We start from the raw sequence: 19856 nt of genomic DNA, 5'->3' as shown, positions 1-19856 counted from the left end.
CTGGGTAGCTTTGTTCACAACATGATGAAACAATCATGGTAACTGTTTGGAAAATGTTATTGTTAGGTTTGGTTGATCAGCAACCTCAGAAATGGAAAATATGGAGTCCAATACTTCATGTTAGTTTCATACTTAAGCCTTGATAAGCTAATTTGTTTAGACTGGTGAATCTGAAATGAAAATTCCACACTTACACTTATTTGAACAAAGTTTTTTTTGTGTGAGCCATCTGAACAGAATCAAAGAAACTAAAGGGAGATGGTTACAGTTTAACACTGTATTCATCCAGTAAGTTAAAAGTGAGTAATATTACCATGACAACTGATAAATTGTGTCTAATAGAGAGATATTGTGCCAGGATTTTTTATAAACCTGGAAGGCACCGACGTCAAGACCTGGAGGATCCTGCAAACACCCGGACAGGTGTAGCCGTGTAGAAGTGAAACAACCCATACAGCTGTATGCAAACATATTGGGGTTTACACTTGATGATGAGTTAAAAGCAAGACATCCAAAGACCACCTCAAGATACATATCTATTGTTTGAGAGCCCAGAATTTGAATTGGTAAGCCAGGGATTGTATACTGTAGTATGAGGCTTGTTGGAAGAAACGTGGATTATTCCCAGAGAAATCCCAGAACCCACAGAATGAACTGGAGTATGCTTTAATTGATTTTTTGTAAGGCAGAAGAACAATGCACAAAGTAAACACTGTGGTTAGTTGTCATTTTTATAAATAGATGTGCAGTGTGAGAGGAAGAAGCACCACTGCCCAATACGAGATGTTATTTTAAATAATGTACATAAAACGCACAGATGTTTAGTTAAACGATTTGAAAAGTTGGCAGGATTTTGCTGCAGGCATTTTTATAATTGCACGCAGTAGAGTCTTTCAAAAGACCTCTAACTCCAGCTTCCTAAATGTGTTTTTCTTTGGTTTGTTTAATATACATACTGTGAAAGGTATTCATAGGTTTTTAGCACTTCATTTATAGTATACTGTGCTACTCGTACATGAAAGTAGGGTTAGCATTATTAATGGCCCCCCAGACCTCAAACTTTAGGGCTTAAAAGTAAGTTCCCCAGATCCACAGCCCTTGCAGTTCTTTGAAGTGACAGAATCTTGGTTCAGTATAAGGGACCCTATATGGATATAACAGTAGTTCCAACCATGCATGGCAGGGTAGCTGTTATGTTTTTACAGTCTATGCTTTTACTTCCTTATAAAGGATTAGCCTGGTTCACAGTTTTTACCGTTATTATTATCTGGGATTTATCCCCGTCTCTTTCGGTTCATCACCATGCATTTACTGTGGTATACTACACTGCGTGTGTGTGTGTGTGTGCGTGCGTGCGTGTATGTGTGCGTGCGTGTGTGTGTGCGTGTGTGTGTGTGTGCGTGTGTGTGTGTGGGGGGGGGTCATTCTTTTTCACAAGAATCACTTTCATTACTACATTGCCTTCCAAGTAAAATAAACATACAACCTTTTTTTTTTTTTTATTAATTTAATTCAGCACATTTATTTTGAAATATGACTACTGAATTCCTGGTAATGTTTGCACATTTTGAGGGACGTGGTTATATGGTATGCATTAATACATTTGACGCTGAATAACTGAATAATCTCCAGGAATGTAAGGACGTCTCCCCTGTTTGCTTTGGAGTGTCGAATTGCAATGTTATAAGAGCTAGCTAGCTTTCAGCTGAAGACCTTTCCATCCATTAGTGTTGCTGTTGTTTATACCAGAAGCTGCATGCATGGAAACAATCTGGAAATGAGTTTCAAAAGTCAGGAACCTCGTTTTATATCAGCTGGGCGACGCTGCAGTGTAAATCTTAGCTGTCATGACAATCTCACGGGTTCAGTGAGGATTAGTTCAGTGTCACCTGTTGGTTCAAGACACAGGCTTTACAGCAGTCAAAAATAGCAGAGATTGAAAAATAGAATAGCAATTTGTTGTTTGTGTAGCCCATGACAGTAAACACTGGGGCACGTTTTAATTGCTCCTTTTGTTTTCTGGATGGTATCTTATCGTATTGGCATTACTGGTATGTTGGCTTAACAAAATAGCAAGCAAGCTGTTTTATTAAGGTACAACGTCATGCCATAAGGAAAAACTATTATTGTGAGATAATCATTTCGGACTGAAATACAAGAACGAATGTTATTGCGCTTTATCGTTGTACATATCAAAGTTATATTTTCAACTCAGTGTCATTGTGCTGTAGTCTATCTGGACCAATGAAACTCTGAATTGCTCCTGTAGTCGTGTAGTGCAAACCTATGGTAACTATTCTTTATATCACCCTTGTGGTATTACCTACATGCATGAGAAATGCAGGATGCCCTTGGGGTATTCATTTTGCTAACTATTAGAAGTTAAACTTAACCCCCCCCCTCCCCTGGTATCGTCTGGATTGGCATGTTTCGTTCCAAACGTTTCTCACAGTAAAATAAGTGGTTTCGTGTTTTCATTTCAGAAATACATAGGTTATATAGGTTCTCATATTTTAAAGATTTAGAGGTTCAATAAGGCATCTGTTTTGCCCACAGCAACCTGGCCTTAACACTGGGTTAATGTTAAAGCCAAGCCAAGTTACACTGCAAAAGATAAGACTGCAGACAAGCACCAAATTAAGGCATATTTTAAACCGGCAATTGACATTGAAACTATTTTTCTAGTCAGCAGTGGACCAAAAGTGACTTCCAGTGCTGCCCACAGTTGGGGCGGGGGGGGGGGGGGGGGGGAACCAGGAATTTTGACTCTGTCACAGTGGTATGTCACTTGCAAGCTTCCTGGAGTATTTCTTATTGTTGTTAAAAGCAGTTGTTTTTTCAGTTCCCATTGGTGCTCATTGTAGTTTCTTAAGCACGGATTATCTGCTGTGGTTTGCAACCTCTATTTAGAAGGTCTCGAATGATGATCTTTTCCCAGTACTTTTGTTCACCCCTACATCTTGTAAAGCTGCAAAGATTCTACTGTTTGCTACATCTGGAGGTCAGGCATTTGTAAGGCAGATGAGCATTTTATCAGCTGCACTGGAAGCTCTCTCTTGGCACGGTATTTGATTGTACTTTTATTGCATTGGGAGTCATTTGAACTTCCCCCAGTGCAATATTTTTCAATGGTACTGCAGCAGCAGCAAACGGAAAGCTATTTACATTATGACATAAATGTATTGGACTCTAACTGATGACCCCAGATTTTCTAAAAACTGGTAGCTGTTCAGTTTATAGTGTCTCTCTCTCTCTCATGTTGCCATTTTACACTTGCTTACAGTGATGTTTTTAGATTTACTAGCAGCTATTATTATCTAAGAACACATTTTCTTTAATACTAAATGCTTTAATAATGTGGTCCAGTGACACTGGCTACAGACAGACATTGTGTCAGAGGTTCTGCGCGTGGACCTCAATGCTGAGTTGAACAGCAGCCACTCAGTACCTTCTCAATAGCGCCACTTTGTGGAACATTGTGTGGTGTTATTGAGGTGTTCATGGAGGGGCTAGGCTGAGACCACAAAACTCAGTTTACCCTGGCCTCACCAAAGGCTAAACTTATGTCATATGGTTCTGCAGAAGAAAGCATCAAATATATAGCGTAGGATACATAATGGACACACTGGAAAGTCAATGAATTACATGTATAGGTCAAAAGGTTTTAATAGAGCCTTGTACTTTGGTACAGCACTATTACCATGAAAAATATTTGAGAGCATTTAGTATTTGGACAGTGGTTGATATTTCTTAGCCAGAACTTTTCTTTGTTAGATTTTGGCATTATTATTATTTTTTATTATTATATTTTTAATTTCTATGTATTGTTCAGAAATCAAACCCATATGGCACACATGTGCCTTTTATTAAAAGAGTACCATTAGAATTATGAGACTTGCAAAAATTCCATTCGTGGTTGAGTTTCATGCCACCCAGAGAGCCTTGAAAAGGACTGTTTGAAATGAAACGTGCAAGAGAACTGCCTTAAGAATCTATTGATACTTTTCATGGAAATTGTTGTTGATTCTGTCTGGATAATAGAGGAACTACAAATAACTGTATTCATACCAATGGTCAGTTTGTGAGGGTGGTGAGCTTTTTACATTTGGCCTAGTTATCTCTCAGTTGTACAGAGTATTTTTGGATCTCCAACACAAGATAACACACTTCAATTGGAAAAGAAGACGTGATGGAAAGAACATACTGCAGTGAAGTAAAAAAAAGTCAAGGCAAAGAAGGGGCAGCTCAGCTGTTGAAACAGCAATTTTACGGTTGGCTTAGTGCGTGGATTATGACAAGCAGATGTTGGATTAATTTAGTGCTTGATTGCCTTTATTGTTGGGTGTTTTTTAAGTGCTTTTGTAAGTTTGGAGCATGGTTTCGATGATCAACACTTCCATTTTTAGTTGTTCAAAGGGGAGGGGAATTCTGAGGGACTTCAATTCAAAGAATGAGTGCTGGCAGGCCTAACAAATCACAGAGAATGTCTGTTCTGTCTGTCCGATCAATGAGAAAGCTTTTATCAGTGTGTGAACAGGTAAACACCGCTCTGGCTTAGAGATGGTCAGAACTGCTGCTGCACTTCTTCAGGTTCGGGCCCTTGTCTGCTAATGATTATTTTTAAATAAACCAACCTGGTACCCACCCGAAACACTGACTGCATGTACAATTCCTAACTGTTGATGGGTGCCTGCATGTCAGCAGATGCTGCAATCCCCAGTAGAGAATCTATGAATGGCTCATCACTCTTGTAAAGGTTTACTTCAGTGTACCAGGGTAATAGCACACTGAATCTCAAACAAAGTATATACAAGCATGGTAACAGAGGAGCATAGTGAAGCATAGTAAAACCATGAGGCTACCTAATGTAATCCTAATGCAGTGTCATGGTGCAAGTGCAGCTACAGGTGGCTTCTATATGTGGCCTCGGTACTCATCAGGGTCATTGGGGTAATCTGTGTCACAAAATGACCTTAAAGTAGTCCAGTTTATATCAGATAACTATCTGTCAGCTTACAAGGGCCATTCTGTGATAATATGGTGCAGTCCTGTAGCCTTGAATTGCTGCCCAATGTGAGTGACGGTCCCTTACACCAGCCTATATCCCAACATATCCAAGCTGAATAGGATGAAACAATACGTTTACTATAGAACGGGTTTAAAGGAAAGATTCCTGGTATGTTTTGCATGCTGTGTGCACAGACCTGTGTGGAAATGGCTGTCCAGTGAATGTGCTCTAACTCACCAGTGTTATTTAAATAGAGAAAGCAGTAGCAGTCTACAGTCCTAGCATGTTTGAACAGCTGCTGTTTAAAAGAAAACAAAAAAAGAAAAGAGCACATCGGAAAGGAGCTCCATGCTCCGGCTGACGCGACTGCAGGGAGAGTGGGAATGTTTGCTGTGAGTCGAGTCTGTGTATGAACACACAGTGGGCACAGCAATCACTCTTCAGCTTTAGTTTTCATACACAATTAAGAATAAAAACAAGGAAAGCTCAAATTCCACCTTCTAAAATGAATTAGGTTTGTCAAACAGTATGTCAGTTGTAAGTCTTTTGACCTGCATTGCGAAGGCCACAGAGTCAATTTTGAAAGGTGTCATTCTTTTGGTTGTTGTTTGTCTGTGCAGAACGGAAGCACGGGATTGGTCAGAAGGGTATAGTCTGGAATTTGAAGAATCTTGATTCATTCTTGCTTCAGGAATTAAAGGGATGAAATATAGGTTCTCTTCACCATCTATTGACACCTACTGTACATTGCTGCCGGTATACCCTGCTGGCTCCAAAATAACACCTTCACCATGCTAGCCTGGCTCAGAGACAGTGTCCTGAACTGTTGTGTGCAAGACTCTTTTATAGATGATTACAGTGTGTGCATTATTTCCATTCTGTCTATTCTACGGGCTGTGTGATGTTAACAGGGAAGCCTAAAATTGCCTCGACCATCTGGGCAGCTGTTCTCTTTCCCGCAATGTCTTACCCCTCTCAGTCTGCTTGTGTATTCAATGATCGTTTCCAAAAAAACTATATGTTCCTCTGCTGGGCTGCTCGCAAAGCTATAGCAATGCATTTGTTTGAATTGACTCCCAGTAGAGTAGCAGAGTCATCTGATTGCAAAGTTTAAATAGAGGATGAGTGATGGGGGAAAAAAAATATTCCAAGCGTTGGGAGCCTCATAATTCATGACTATCCATACAAGTGGTGTGTTTTCTTCTCAATTAATTCCTTTATTTTTAAAACAACTGTTATGCTGCAGAACCCTGGTGTTGAGAGAGTAATGTTGTGTCTTGCCATTTAAAGTGGAAAAAGTCTGTACAGTGTGGTCTGAAATGAAGCAGGCTAGATTTATAGAAAATACTGCCTCCATTGCTGCTCGTGGGGTTGGAAACGGTCATTGTCCAATAGCACTTGAATACACAATACCCAAAGAACAGGGCCCCTGCCTGGAAGGTATTAAATATCGCTGAATGTCCTCAGCAGTGTGTTTTACCTTCAAAGGGCCCTGGGTAGGACTCTCAGGATGGGGGCTCTTGTTATCCATTTGATTTCTCTCCAGTCTGTTTACGGAAGCTCTCTCTTGAGCTAGCACCAGAAGCCTGCATTTTAACACGTAGAGAAACTGGATCAGAATAATCAAACTGATCATTTGGAGCAAAACCGTTCAAGCAGGATATTTCTTTTCTCCCTTTAAAAAACTCTTGCAGGACTTGTGCAAAATTGGACCTGCTGGCAGCCCCCCTGGCCTGCCGGCAGTCACCCCAGTGTTTAGAAAGCACTGACTGGGATGTAGCTTGTATTGGCTGAGTTTGAAACAAATTCAAATAAAATATAAAACAATCCCACGTTATTAAAATATACAGTTCAAGGAAAGTGTTCTACTACAGAAAGAAACAATAGGAGCGCACTTGTGTTATTAGATTTTCACTCAGCGAGTTGTTAGTCTCTTCTGATTGTTAGAAGGTTGCTTTGATACTGGGTAGAGTGCACAGTCAACCAGTGTGTAGATAATTCCTGAGACAGCTGTTTTACCTCCAGAAGCCCCCTGAACCCAGTATACAGTATGGGTCTTGTGTCCACTGTGTGATTAACACATATACTTCAACATAAGACCAAAGGCCAACAGGCACATATCTGTCAGTATGGTCATATTTCAACTAAGTGGCTCATCTCTCTTATCTGAACCCTATATTAGATTGCCTTTTGGGACACCCTACCAGACATATAATATCTTTAAGATGGACATTTGGCATGTCACGTTTCTACTTGGCCATATGAATCGAATAACAGCCGCTCGCTGTTGACTTGAGAGAGGCGTGGTGGAAGTCGTTTCTTACCCTTGAGTTTTGCACAAAAGCCCAGCTTGACTTGAGGGTATGAGAAGTGCTTCAAGGTAGCCAAGGAAAACAGAAATAAGGGTGCATCTCAACCCAACCTGTTCCTTCTTTATTTTGGGTCATGCACAATGGTGTCTTAAATCATGGAGGACGAAAGGGCTGTTAAACGCGCTGCAGTGAATTTGATTCTCACAGCCCTGCACTGTTTTTTCCACAGGCTTTAGTAAAGTTCTGCCCCTGCTCCAACCTGTTATTTTTAAAGACCAGCTGGCCTGAACGATCAGCTGTCACCACAAGGTCATTTCAAGCTTTATTGTAGTTGGCCTGTTAGATTTCTGGGAGGCTGAATATGATGTCCCTTGATGCAGTGAGCACTGTCTGAACATTGATAGCTGTTGTCTCTTTGGAGAAAGAATCCCATTGCTCTAATAAGAGTGTCTAGATTTTGTCAGGTCCCTTAATGATGGAGCCTAACTTTCCTTCTTGTTTATAAAAATGTTAATCTATTGATAACCATCAATACAGTGTTGTATGAATTAACTAATATAAGACATCACGGTTTGCTTGATAGATACAGTGGAACTTTCCCAACCTGTAGGAGACACTCTTGGCGAGACCTCACTTTCTGCCGATGTAGACGATGGCTGGATGAGACACTGTAGAACAGCAGCTTCTCGTAACTGTGAGAGTCTGCCTCTGCTGACTGTTTGTCTCAACATGCTCCACGCCTGGTATACCTCCACTTGCACCTCCTGCACTGCTGGGCCCCTTGGAGAGTTCTACCTCTTGTCAAACAGAACTTCTTGCAAAGTGTCCCTAATTGTTTCAGGAAACAAGTCGTGTTTATTTGCTTCTGGGTCTCTGCAAACGTTTAGACTGCCCTCGACAGTCCCTGAAAAGCATCTCTGGGATTTGGGACGTGGGTTTTTCTGGATTTGCTCCGGTGCATTTAAAAGCACTGTAAGCACTCCTCTAACTAATAAACACACTAGTTCAAGGCAATATACATTTTACATTGGTCAGTTCGTAGGTTTACATTACTGCATGCATATTAACTGGCTTAGCCTTTCTATTCTTCATTTAGAATCATGTAAGAGCTATTGTAGGGCACTTGGATAACTGTGTGGAAAAGGAGGTGAACATATCTCTTGAATGTGCCCCTGCGAATCGTGTTGGCTTATGTATATTCCGCAATCATAGTGCTGGTATGGAGAGAATCTCTACTCTTAACACTTGCTTGTCCTTCTGCAGTAAACTGAGTGTACGGATAACACTGGTTAACTATATGACAGAGATTAAGCCAGCTGGGCTTCTCAATTCAAAGGCACAGATGCTGAACGTATAGCATAAAAAGGCATACAACTTCAAATGAGAATGAAAAGAAATTGATAAAAATATCAATTTCCCCTTGTCTATAATCACTCTTTAACTGATTATAGAAAACATAAACAACTCTGTAATTCAACTGCATAGTCCCTGTCAGGGCATTAAAGCTGCTTCTGTAATTGCGCTACATTCCTGCTAATTCATGTTGCCTGGTTGTGCTCAGCAGCACTCTATTCGTTCCTCTGACTCTAAGATATTTAATGATCTATGTACTGCGCTAAGAGTCTGCTGGCTGCAACTCCAGAGAGCCATATAGAAAACATCATCAACCTGTTAAAGGTTTGTAAACACAAACACGAAGTGTGCTGTTCCTGAAGGCAGCTGTGATGTTTCCCTCACAGCTTGAGAATGTGTGACCAGATGTTGGACAATATGCACTCAAAAAGAGAACGACCCATTTCACCAGGGTTGATGTATCACTTACCAGTGCGTGTTTTTAACAGTGTAAAGTAAGATGCAGGCTAGTCTACAGTTAGAGTTTGGTCTGGGATCATATGGCACCCAGATCAAAGCTCTAAAGTATTTTAATTCAGACACTGTATCTTATTTGTTCAGAGGTGTATATACATAGGGGATATACATCTGTTCAGAATGGAATACTGACAAATAAATATATATAATGAGTGTGGAAAGCCTGTCCCAAAGTTGTAGACTTTCTTGAAGAATGGCATATTTTGAGGTGTTTCACTTTGATCCAGCCCCTATTCTTTGTATCCTGCACATATGGAGTTTATTTCATTTAAAAAATGTTTATTTTTTCAGGTTTAGGTTTCTGGGTTGCCCTATGGATTGCTGGGGAGATCCTGTGTGCAGTTGGGTCAGAGTGTTCAAAGTGATGTCAGAACAGTGGAAATATGCACCAACTATTTCCTCTGTGTGCTTATGTCATCACCAAAGGGATATATAATACAGTATTTATTTTTTTCGGAACAGAAATACAGAAGAGCATCTCCGACACTGGCCAAGCAGATGGCATGGTGGTTTTTAGAAGCCTCTGTGAATTGGGAGGTCAGGGGTTTGATCTGCAGATGGGGTGTGTTTAGACTAGATCGGAGGCTAGGAAAAAGCAATCTGGGGAGAAGTGTCTGTCGGAAGGATAGATCAATCATACGTGGCTAGGGGGCACAGAAATAGCAGCTCACTCCCACAGCCCTTTCTTTGGATGAAATGGATGATGCCAAGCTGATGTGCTCAACAATAATGGGCACCCATACTTGGAGCTTGAATAGAAGAATAGGTCTTAACCATCCGCGCCAAATGATGTGAACAACATTTAGCTGCATATTAGGCAGTCTTAAAATACCAACATGCGGTCCAATGCTTCCCCTAGAAACAACAAAATATCCTTTGGACTTTTAAAGTGCTGTGGGGAGCGAAGTAATTTGATCTGCTTACAAGACTAGGACATTATACCTAAAGGACCATTTTGAAACCAGATATTATACTAATAAACTAAAGTTAAACTTTAGGATCCCGGGAATCTGTAATTAAAAATGTTAGTAAATGCCCAGAAAGTGGGGTGTAGGGTATAATAACACTTACTGACTCTTCCTGCTCGCAGTTTTGTCATGAATTTTGCTCCTTCAATTTTACTTTTGGATTTCAAGCCAAGCATTTCTAGCTTGCCTGAAGCAATGCGCTCAGCTCAACACCCCCCCGAAACACTTCCCTGCAAGATTCATGGCTCACAATCACTACCTGTTACTCATCTGCATTCTGCTGGAGCTGTGGGTTACAGCTCTCACAGTGTATAGGACTGGAGAGAACAAAAAGATGGGCTTGTCTTCCTTGCTTGTTACAGATACACTCATTGTGAGGGTTTCCTTCTTTAAACTCGAGCCGCAGTTACTAAGTGCATAGGAACACATCAGGAAATCTGCAGGGTAATTGAAGCAGTATTGGCAGTGTTAATCACCCTGAGAGCATCCCGCTCATGATGTTTTCTGCTGAAACCCTTCATCGCAGGCCAGAAACCAAGATGAATGTCCATCCCGCAGTCCTTGTTCTGGGTAGTCAATTTAAGGGTTTCAAATATGTTTAAATGTTTAAATTGGAGCGACTTGCGAACCCTGGGTTGGTTGTCGTAATGCTGTAAAAACATGCCTAGTACAGTAATAGCACACAGCATAACCCCCAATGTATAATCATGACGTCGAACCTAATTCTGGAAAGACAGGCGACTGTGCGGCATGTAGACTTTCCACAGTGAGCTTCAGTGGGATAGTTTGGATTCGTTGCTGTCTATATTGACCATACTTAAACAGCAGTGTGCACTTCCAGTATGCTGCATGCTTCAGCTTGCCTCTACTTAAAAAAAAAGATATGCAGAGTTGGAGTGAAACCTGACAAGTGTTTTTTAAAGTGTCAATTGCTATAAATCAAGAGAGCACAAGCAGTGCTGTCAGTGTTTATACAGCAGGTCAGTAGCCACATACAGTATGTACACCTAGATATATTTTTAGCTATACTGTCTTACTATTTATATTTCAGGGTATTGTGTAAGAGACAAGCTGATTACCCACCCACTCCAGGTCAGGAAGCCAATCAGGAGTTGGTTGGGTTAACAAAAAAGGCAGATTTTAGGAACTGCTTGTCTGATTCTGATGACCCTGTGCACAGGAGTTTGTTATCAGATGCTATTCAGCAAACTGTGACACCGGCAATTTGCTCTTTATATCCTTGTTTCAAAGTGCCACAAACTCATTTTACTTTGTAACCCACCCAAATGTCTGAGTAAGGTGTATAGTGAAACTTTCTGTAGCATTCAGGTGTATATAGCATGAATTCATCCTTTGTGTCTCCTTGTGAAAGAAAGGGTAGCAGAAATCGAGTGAGCAAACAGAAGCAGGGGCAAAGGGATATGTTCAAGCTTAAAGTGCATTCGCGGTCCACACCTACTGTAAGCTATCTGCGTACCAAAGAGAAACCTGAATCTGCAAACACCTCTGCTTCAGACGGCAATGACATGTATAATTTATGGCTGTGATATCACAGTTTAACTTTTGTTTTAAACCAGTGTGGGAGTTTTCTATTTCTCTGACCTTCACCGTGCGCATTCTTTGGGAGTAAACATTCACTCCTGCATGGTATTATACATGCATAAAATTACAGCCTTAAACATGTTATTAATATCAGAATTGAGGTGAGAAACATTATATAGCAAGATATCAGTAATAAACCAGATGAACTGTAGGAAATTCCAATTGATATTCCTGGAATTCCTTTTTGTTCATTTGTTGTTTTGCTACTTTACTTGTTGCCAGTATTTTTTTTTTTCTACTGCCCCAGCGAAATATAGGGGGGGGGGGGGTCTGTTTAATCGCTAACTTAAATGGCTGCTGTAGCGCTGTGTACTGTGCAATAGAAGAGCCTCCGTTTTTTAATCATTGCTGTAATGTACTGTGTATAACTCTCAGTTTCTTGAACACTGCTGTAAGAATAGGTCAGGGAAACAAAGGAGTTTACAGAAGGCCGTGGCAATTAAGTGATAAACAGCAGTGACCCTTTCAAGGCCTCCTTGTTTATTATAAAGTTTGTAAGTTGTCATTATCACTTTACTGACCTCATCCCATCGAAGCATTACCAGAAGATTGTGCTGGTACAATAATATGCTATTTGTAGTCTCTGTAGTCTTTTCATTCCAAGTTGTTTGTTCTTTTGCAGACAGGAGCAAGCCAGTCCCAAAGTGCCTACTTCCTTCCTGAGTTTGCACTTTCTCCACAGGGGAGCTTTCTTGAAGACACGACAGGAGAGCAGTTTCTTACATTCCGCTACGATGATCAGGTCAGTGATGCTCTTCTTAAACAGGAGATCCCAAACAAACCACGACGAGGGATCCATGTGGGTACCGAAAACAAACTATTGCTTTGTTGATCTGTTCTGTTTTGTTATGCTTTTATTTAAGTGCCCTAGCATTTTTATGGTGCTGTAAAACATTCAAAGACTACTAAAAACCTCTGGGTCTGAATCTTATGCAGATGAAATTCACTGTTCCAAAGGGTCCTGTATTTGAGTCTGATAAAGAAATTGAATGTATGCAGGATCAGTGCCACTATATCATTATTTTAGAAATAAGGAAGCTGTAGTGTTTCAACCAAAAGTCTTTGTGTAATGGCTGTTAAGCTTGATTTAAACAATACACACAATGAAATAAAAACAGACTTCTCTTGTTGAGCGTGACCTGAAGAAGATACATGCATACCTTTCAAAAACATATCAAATATGGAAACTGCAACTTTGAAATGATTACCTACTAAGATAATAGCATACAACACTAAAAAAAACACTTGTCATCACATCTTTCAGATCCTGGCAGCTAAACAATTGATACCTGTTTAAAACAGGGAGGGACACCTTCACGATATTCATACACGAAACAGCCTGAAGGTTAATCATGAAACAGTTCACAGGTGTGGAATAAAACAGGGAGATGAGGTTGTATATTTTCAGAGCTGTTTCATTAAGACCAAGGCAATGGTTGTGAGCCTACAGAAAGATAGAATGGACTGCACTGGGGATGATGTGGAGCTACCAAAGCTACACGAAAGGTTCAGTAATTAAAAAAAAAAAAAAAAAAAAAAAATTTGATTCAGCTGAATACGAGGAACAAAAATTCAAAAGGAGGTCAGCTGCAAAAGTGTTTGGGCAAGATAAGGATCTTCATCTGGCAAGCAAGGAGCAAGGTGTGTAGCACATGTGCTGCAAAACAAATCTGCAGAAAAAGGTCCTGTCTAATTAATTATTATTTTTTTGGTTTGGAAGCATACACAGTAAGAACAGACAGTCTCAAGCACTGCACACATTCTCTTGTGAATACTCTATGCCTTATGTATAAAACAGGTGAAAATGAAGGTGGTAAAAATCTCCCAATAGTTATATGATACGATCCAGAGTTGTGTTGACTGTGGATAGTGAGGCTTTTTAGGGAGACCCTAGGTTGCTGGTTTTTCAAAGTGTTCAGTGTTCTCTTAGGACAGTGTGACCCACATTAAGCTGTCAAGACTGGGGTCCCTTTTGAACAAATAATGAACAGGGACCAGAGGTTAGGGGCTAATAACTGAACTAATAGGATAATCGGTGACTCCTGCTATCCTCAGGAGAAAGGAGATCATGGGTTTATAGTTGTTCGACCTCGAAGATTAAGCTGGTTTACATTGCAATAAGGAAGAGCCTTACATTTACCCAGCAATGCAGGAGTTGTAGGTAAACATATTGCACTTTTTTACACTTTTCCTCCTGGCCTTTTAATAGCATTTACTTTTCTCCAAGTGGTAGAATTTTTCCATTATAATGTAATCCACAAGCTGTGCAACTACTGTATAGTAGTTGTTACTATGTAATTACTGTACATTGATATACATGGAATACAATATTTAAATAAAACTTTGGCAATACTTTTCCATTAGCCAATATATCGTGCTTAGATTTTTTTAAGTAGAGGTTTAAGAAAACAGCTTAAAGTAACAGGATTCTTTTTTCAGCATTTACATCAAAAGTCATTGGAAAGCCACGACAATAAAAAGAGTTAAAGCTTATGGAAAGTCATGTAAGGGCAATTGATTCTGGTGCATTCCTCTTACAAGTGTCTGTTGAAAGAAAGTTATTTGGCGAGGGGCACATCAGTAACATTTCACCACTAGCCTGTGCAAACATCGTCCAGCATGCTCTGGTGCAACATTTAAAGGGGGTAATGTAATTTTTCAGGGATCCGCAAATGACCTCAAATGACCATCACACAACATCGCACCACCCCTGAAAGCATCAGTGAATGGCTTCAGTTAAATGAAGTAGGGTGAAGAATTTCCTGAGTGTTTAAGTTGGCAGAAAGAGGAAACCTGACAATAATCTGGGCTGGGTCACATTTTCGGTCGGGACTTGGGGAAAGGAACAGTTTCCTGTTTGTTTCAAGTATGATAAAGACAATGAATAAGACACAGATGTCATGTCAAGGGAGCCCAGTATTATACTGTCTGGTTGCTTTATAAAACACTGTAACATATTGTTCAGAAATACAATCATTGTTCTTCAGTAATCTTTTCTAGAGCTGAGTTTTCTGGAAGTAATTTAATGAAGAGTGTCAATGGTTGCAGTTTGGGAAAATAAAATAAACCAAAAACAAACTGAAGTCAGTAAAACACCATTGAAATTTTGGGCGTGACGGAGTAGCCATTGTTTTTGGAGTAGTGATTCCTAGAGTGGGCTGCAGGTTTTCACATGGGCATGGCTGTGCAGGAAGTGACAATGCTGGTTTTAGAAAAGTATTTTCAGATCAGTTGAAATTGTGCATTATCTTCAGTGCACTTTCCTGTTTAACACATTTAGTTACAGCAATGTGAACCATTTGGACAGCCTACCAAAAAACCTGCGTGTGACCTACTTTCCCAACCATTGCTGTGGTCACCATCAAACCGGAACATTCCAGCCATTACCAGCAGGGCATAGTAACACAGCTACACTTGCGTTTTCTTCTGAAATATATTTAAATAAAGAAGGTCTTTTTGGAAGCTTCTTATCTGGACTGAAATGAGTCTCCTTGTTCCAGTACTTTCTTCATGACAAAATTAGTTTGACATACTGTATAGTACATGCATTGTTTGTGGTTTCTTATTAGTTTAAGTGCATCATCTACAGATGTTGCATACTGATAAAGACACTAACCAAAACATTTGTCTGCTTTTTCCTATACATTTTACCTTCTAATGTATGTATTGGATTCAATTAAATGTGCAATAAAAGAATGGTTTGTTTTGAATGCATAGCCGAGGAAAACCAGAGAACATATTTTAAAAAAAGCACAATGCAGGGGCAGATTTTATTTTGTTTATTATTTGTTTATTTGTTCTATACATCTACAGAGGTCCAAAAGCATATCTTTCACTGCAGAATAAGACCATGACACTTTACTTTAGAGTACAGTGCAGTATAGAACATAGATTTTGAAAAGCTGGCCAATATTGCTTGGGCCACAGTACAGTACGTTTGAAAATTGCATTTCACAGCAACTTCGTATAAGCTAATAAACATGTCATTTCTGTTTCCTTCCTTTAAGGAGCAGTGTATTGTTCCTCATTGCCTGTGAGTTGATAAGAGATGACATGGTGCTTTGGTGTTTTATTGCTTAACCTGGTCATGAAGGAAAGTACTGGGCTTAAGCAAAGAGGAAATAGATAGAATGACAACCCAAGCAAGGTCAGTGTTTATAATAACAGTAACATATGGACAAAATGTCTACTTTTATTAGCAGTTGCCAGTTATGAATAACTGCCCTTTGACTCCTTGAGAATGGAGGAAATGTGAATTGTTATATGTTTTCTAGCTCATATTTCTAAGTTAGTGTGTAGGTTATTGGGTGGTTTTCTAGTTCAGTGTATCATACTGATTATTTATTCAAGAGCTCAGTGTTAGAAAAGACTAACCTTACCAAACCATATTGTTACATTTGGGGCGCAAAACATTATTTGTATAGTGTGGTACAGTACAGGAAATACATGATCCCTCTGTGTAGCTCCTCAAGATCACCGTAGAAATGGTTTTGTAGAACAACTACAATGACACAATGTGTGTAACTGTGGAAGTAATCACCAGATATAATACACTTGAGAACACAATATAATGCAATATCTGGTTATGGAAAGTGGAGGTGAAATTATTTCTCCAGTAACTCGCAGGCAAACATGTGTACATCTGCAACTATTTCTAAAGCCTCTAAAAGATCTGTCCCGCAGTAAATTGCTTTTTCACATTTCAGTTACTATTTTGAGGTGTTTTGAATCATTTCGAGTGGTTCTAAAAATATTATTTATTTTTCTAACATTGACGAGATACCCTTTATTTCAAAAAGCAATTTGTCATTGAATTAAACATGTACCCTTTTCTTTTATATTAGAATATATGAACTGCCCCTTTAAAAGAATGAGAAGAGAGATTTAGAAAAGCTTTGGAAAATGGCTGGAGTTGACAGTGTGCAATTGTTCATATTACAGTGGTGACATTAATATGCCTCTGTTACAAACAGAAGCTGTCAGGTGCTGAAAAGACTTGCTGAATGTTACTGTCCAGTCCCTTCGGACATGGGGCTGCACTCGAGGGATAATTCTGTATATCCTGACCAGCTTTAGAACGGTCGTTGGCCACCCTTTCCCATACCTTCAGCTCGTGGGTATCAATCATTCCAAATGGCTATGCTTCCAAATTCCTTTATACTTTTTTTTTTTTTATTACCCAAAACGATTGTGTGTTTCTGAGTGAATTTCTTCTCTACAGTATTTGCTCAAGGAAAAGTGTAATACAATGTTCTGTTGGTGGGAATTTGAAAATATGTTGGAAATTGAAGATTGTCAGCTGGCTACTTTTTAAAATGGACGCACTGGATTTTGAAAGCAAGTAAGAATGGATATTTCAGTTGCATGGCATCCTGTGCAAAGAGAATGTATGACATTCCTGGAATTCCTGGAAAGGGAAACAATTCATCATCATTTTCCTATTGTATTTTCTAGGCAATCTTGTCTTGCTAGTAGCTTATTTTTTTATACAGCTGGCTCAGTGTCATGCTTCCCTGCATCTCCCCTATCCAATGGTCAAGACAAAGTTCAAAGAATCCTTATTAATAATGCACAAAGTATATTATGTTTTCAACCATGAATATTCTGGCTCACAAGCAGTACCAGTGTCAGGATTAGTGCACTGAATATATTTCAACTGGATATATATAGAATGGGCATGGAAGGCTGTTTTTAGGCTGGTTTTAGAATTAGCCAGTGCAGGGGGAATATGTTGGTCTGGGTCATAATTTGGATCTGTACTGGGCCAGAATACTGGGATCAACACTCCTGTTCTTATTAAAAAAATGCCTTAAAGTTACAGCAGAAATGTAAATTATATTGTGGATTTTGCAGAAAATAGTCTACTTTTTTTCAACACGCTATTGCTTGCAATACGAAGGGAATGCTGGGGTCTTTCTGAGGTTGACTGCGGTTTTATTGCAGTCTCCCAGCTGTCTGTAGTTTAACAAGGTCTCTGTCATGTGATGTGCCAACCTGTCAGGCAGAATCCCCCATATTTTCCTGTCTAGTCTGCTACTGACCGAAAAAAAAGAAGCTTTAATCCGAAATGGACACATAACTGTTCTGTTAAAAGAGTGATAAGCAGTTTAAGAAACATGATTCAATTAGGCTGTTAACTCATAATAAAAATGACTTCAAAGGTTCAACCACGTGGTTAAGTGTTGATACAACTGTTATTGAAATACCGAAGATAAAGCTGAACTTGAGGGAACCCCCAGTGAATTCTGTGTTTTTAACCAGGAGCATGTTGTTCTTCTTACACAGCATTTACATTCGATGTTGGCTTGAGAATGACTGTGTTTCAGAATGGCTGTGAAGATTTTGTTTACATGTATTCTAATAATTCTGACAACTGAACTTCATTGTATATTACGGGGATATACTTTATATCATACGTTTTCCTAATATTCAATCACTTACTTGTTTAACATTATATTATATGTGTCCTGTAAGATTCTTGATTCTTTTGAGATCTTTGTTTAGTTGTTTTGATTCTAGTTTTATAAAATTAACATGTATTTCACCTTTCTAAAAAAATAAAATAGGAGTTCATACAGAACACAAATACAGCAATAAGATAGTAAAAGGGTAAGAAATTAAATATAGAGTATAAAAATCCCTTTAACACAAACTCTGCATATGCAAGACTGGTGCATGCTGCTGGGAGGCTGGCTGCAGATGACTTGGGACTGGAGTCCAATGATTAGTTGCTTGGCCTCAGACTCTGGAACCCTGCCGTTGAGGTAGATCAGCAAGAGATTAAAATTGAGCTGGGAGATTTACTAGGAATTTTGGTCCATACTATACCCTAATTCTCTTCTAATAAATAGTTCTGAGTACGTAACCGGTTATAACCCTGTTATGAGAGCAGTTCACAAATACACTTCAAGCTAGCACTGGGAGTCATTATTCCCCGTTATTTTCGGGTCTCTACTGATAATTTGTTCTCTGGCTGCCACCTCTGTTATTGTAACTCTGTTCTAGAGCTGGCCCAGACATTTTGCATGGGGACCTATGGGTAAGGTCCCATTGACTCTAGTAAAATACTTTTAAGTGTTTGAGGTGGGTGGTAGAACAAAAGCATGCTTTCCCAAAGAACTCATAAATTACTCTGGCATGAAAACTGTCTCAGTCTAGGGATGATTTACTGCTTTATATTTGGAAGTGGCACAGCAGGCCGTGTAAATAGATGCACGGCATCCTGTCGTTAAACTGCTTGGACCACACTGTTGTTCTGGGCGCTCCCCTGCCTTGTTTTTGTTTTATATTTATATTGGCCCTTCATTTTATTGACTAACCTTATTGACCGGCCAACCTGCATTGTCCTGCTGTGTGATACTGGTTGCTCTACAAAACAGGTAGCAGAGACAATGTTTGACGTCTCTGCTACCTCAGTCGTAAAATATCACTTGAGACTGGGCATTGCTTTCCGAGGGAAAGTGTTAGCTCTAATCCATATACTTTGTGTACCGTTACTGCCAACATCCAGCCCTGTATAGCACTACTGAAATAAACAACTTCACATAATTGAAAATCAGTCAGTTGCAAAGATATAGCATATTGAGCATTTTCAGTAAAAGGATCAGCTTTGAATGTGTTTCTAAATTGGAAATGAAATGCAATTTGTAAGGCATGCACAACTCAAAGGGGTTACATGCTGTATGTGAAATAATATACATTTCTCATGCTTTATTGCTTTACCTATCCAAGTGTTCCTTTGCTTTACTGTGAGCATTCCAGATGTTATACAGGGGTTTGAATGCCATTTGTGGTATGCAGTATAAACACAGCCTGTTTAATACCTCACAGTCTATACTAAACATTCAAGTTTATGTAGGCTTATAGCAATCAGCGAGCTTAGAACTATTAAAGTAAAGTAGAACATCCTCAAAATAAGCTTTGCTAAAATAATTGTTGTTTGCAAAAACGGACATGCTAATCTTTTTAGAAAAAGCTACTGTTTGCACAATGCTTCTGCTGTACCGCACACACTTATGAATCTCTCTTGCTTGCTCTGTATTTGAAAATGTGTCAGCTTCCCCCCTTCATATCTTGAAAAATGAAAATCCCTTGGGT

General features: G+C 39.4%; 1 protein-coding gene across 1 annotated transcript in view; it reads left to right on the top strand.

Annotated features, from left to right (window-relative positions):
* The window catches only part of LOC117429628 (ADAMTS-like protein 3), a 128173-nt gene that overhangs the window by 4510 nt on the left and 103807 nt on the right, over positions 1 to 19856 (top strand). Inside the window, exon 3 of the mRNA XM_058998932.1 lies at positions 12382 to 12501. Within this exon, the coding sequence (XP_058854915.1) occupies positions 12382 to 12501 (120 nt within the window). The remainder of the gene's footprint in view (positions 1 to 12381; positions 12502 to 19856) is intronic.

Source organism: Acipenser ruthenus, chromosome 24 (assembly GCF_902713425.1).
Source record: "Acipenser ruthenus chromosome 24, fAciRut3.2 maternal haplotype, whole genome shotgun sequence".
Taxonomy (NCBI): Eukaryota; Metazoa; Chordata; class Actinopteri; order Acipenseriformes; family Acipenseridae; genus Acipenser; species Acipenser ruthenus.
This window is presented reverse-complemented; position numbering and strand designations above follow the sequence as displayed.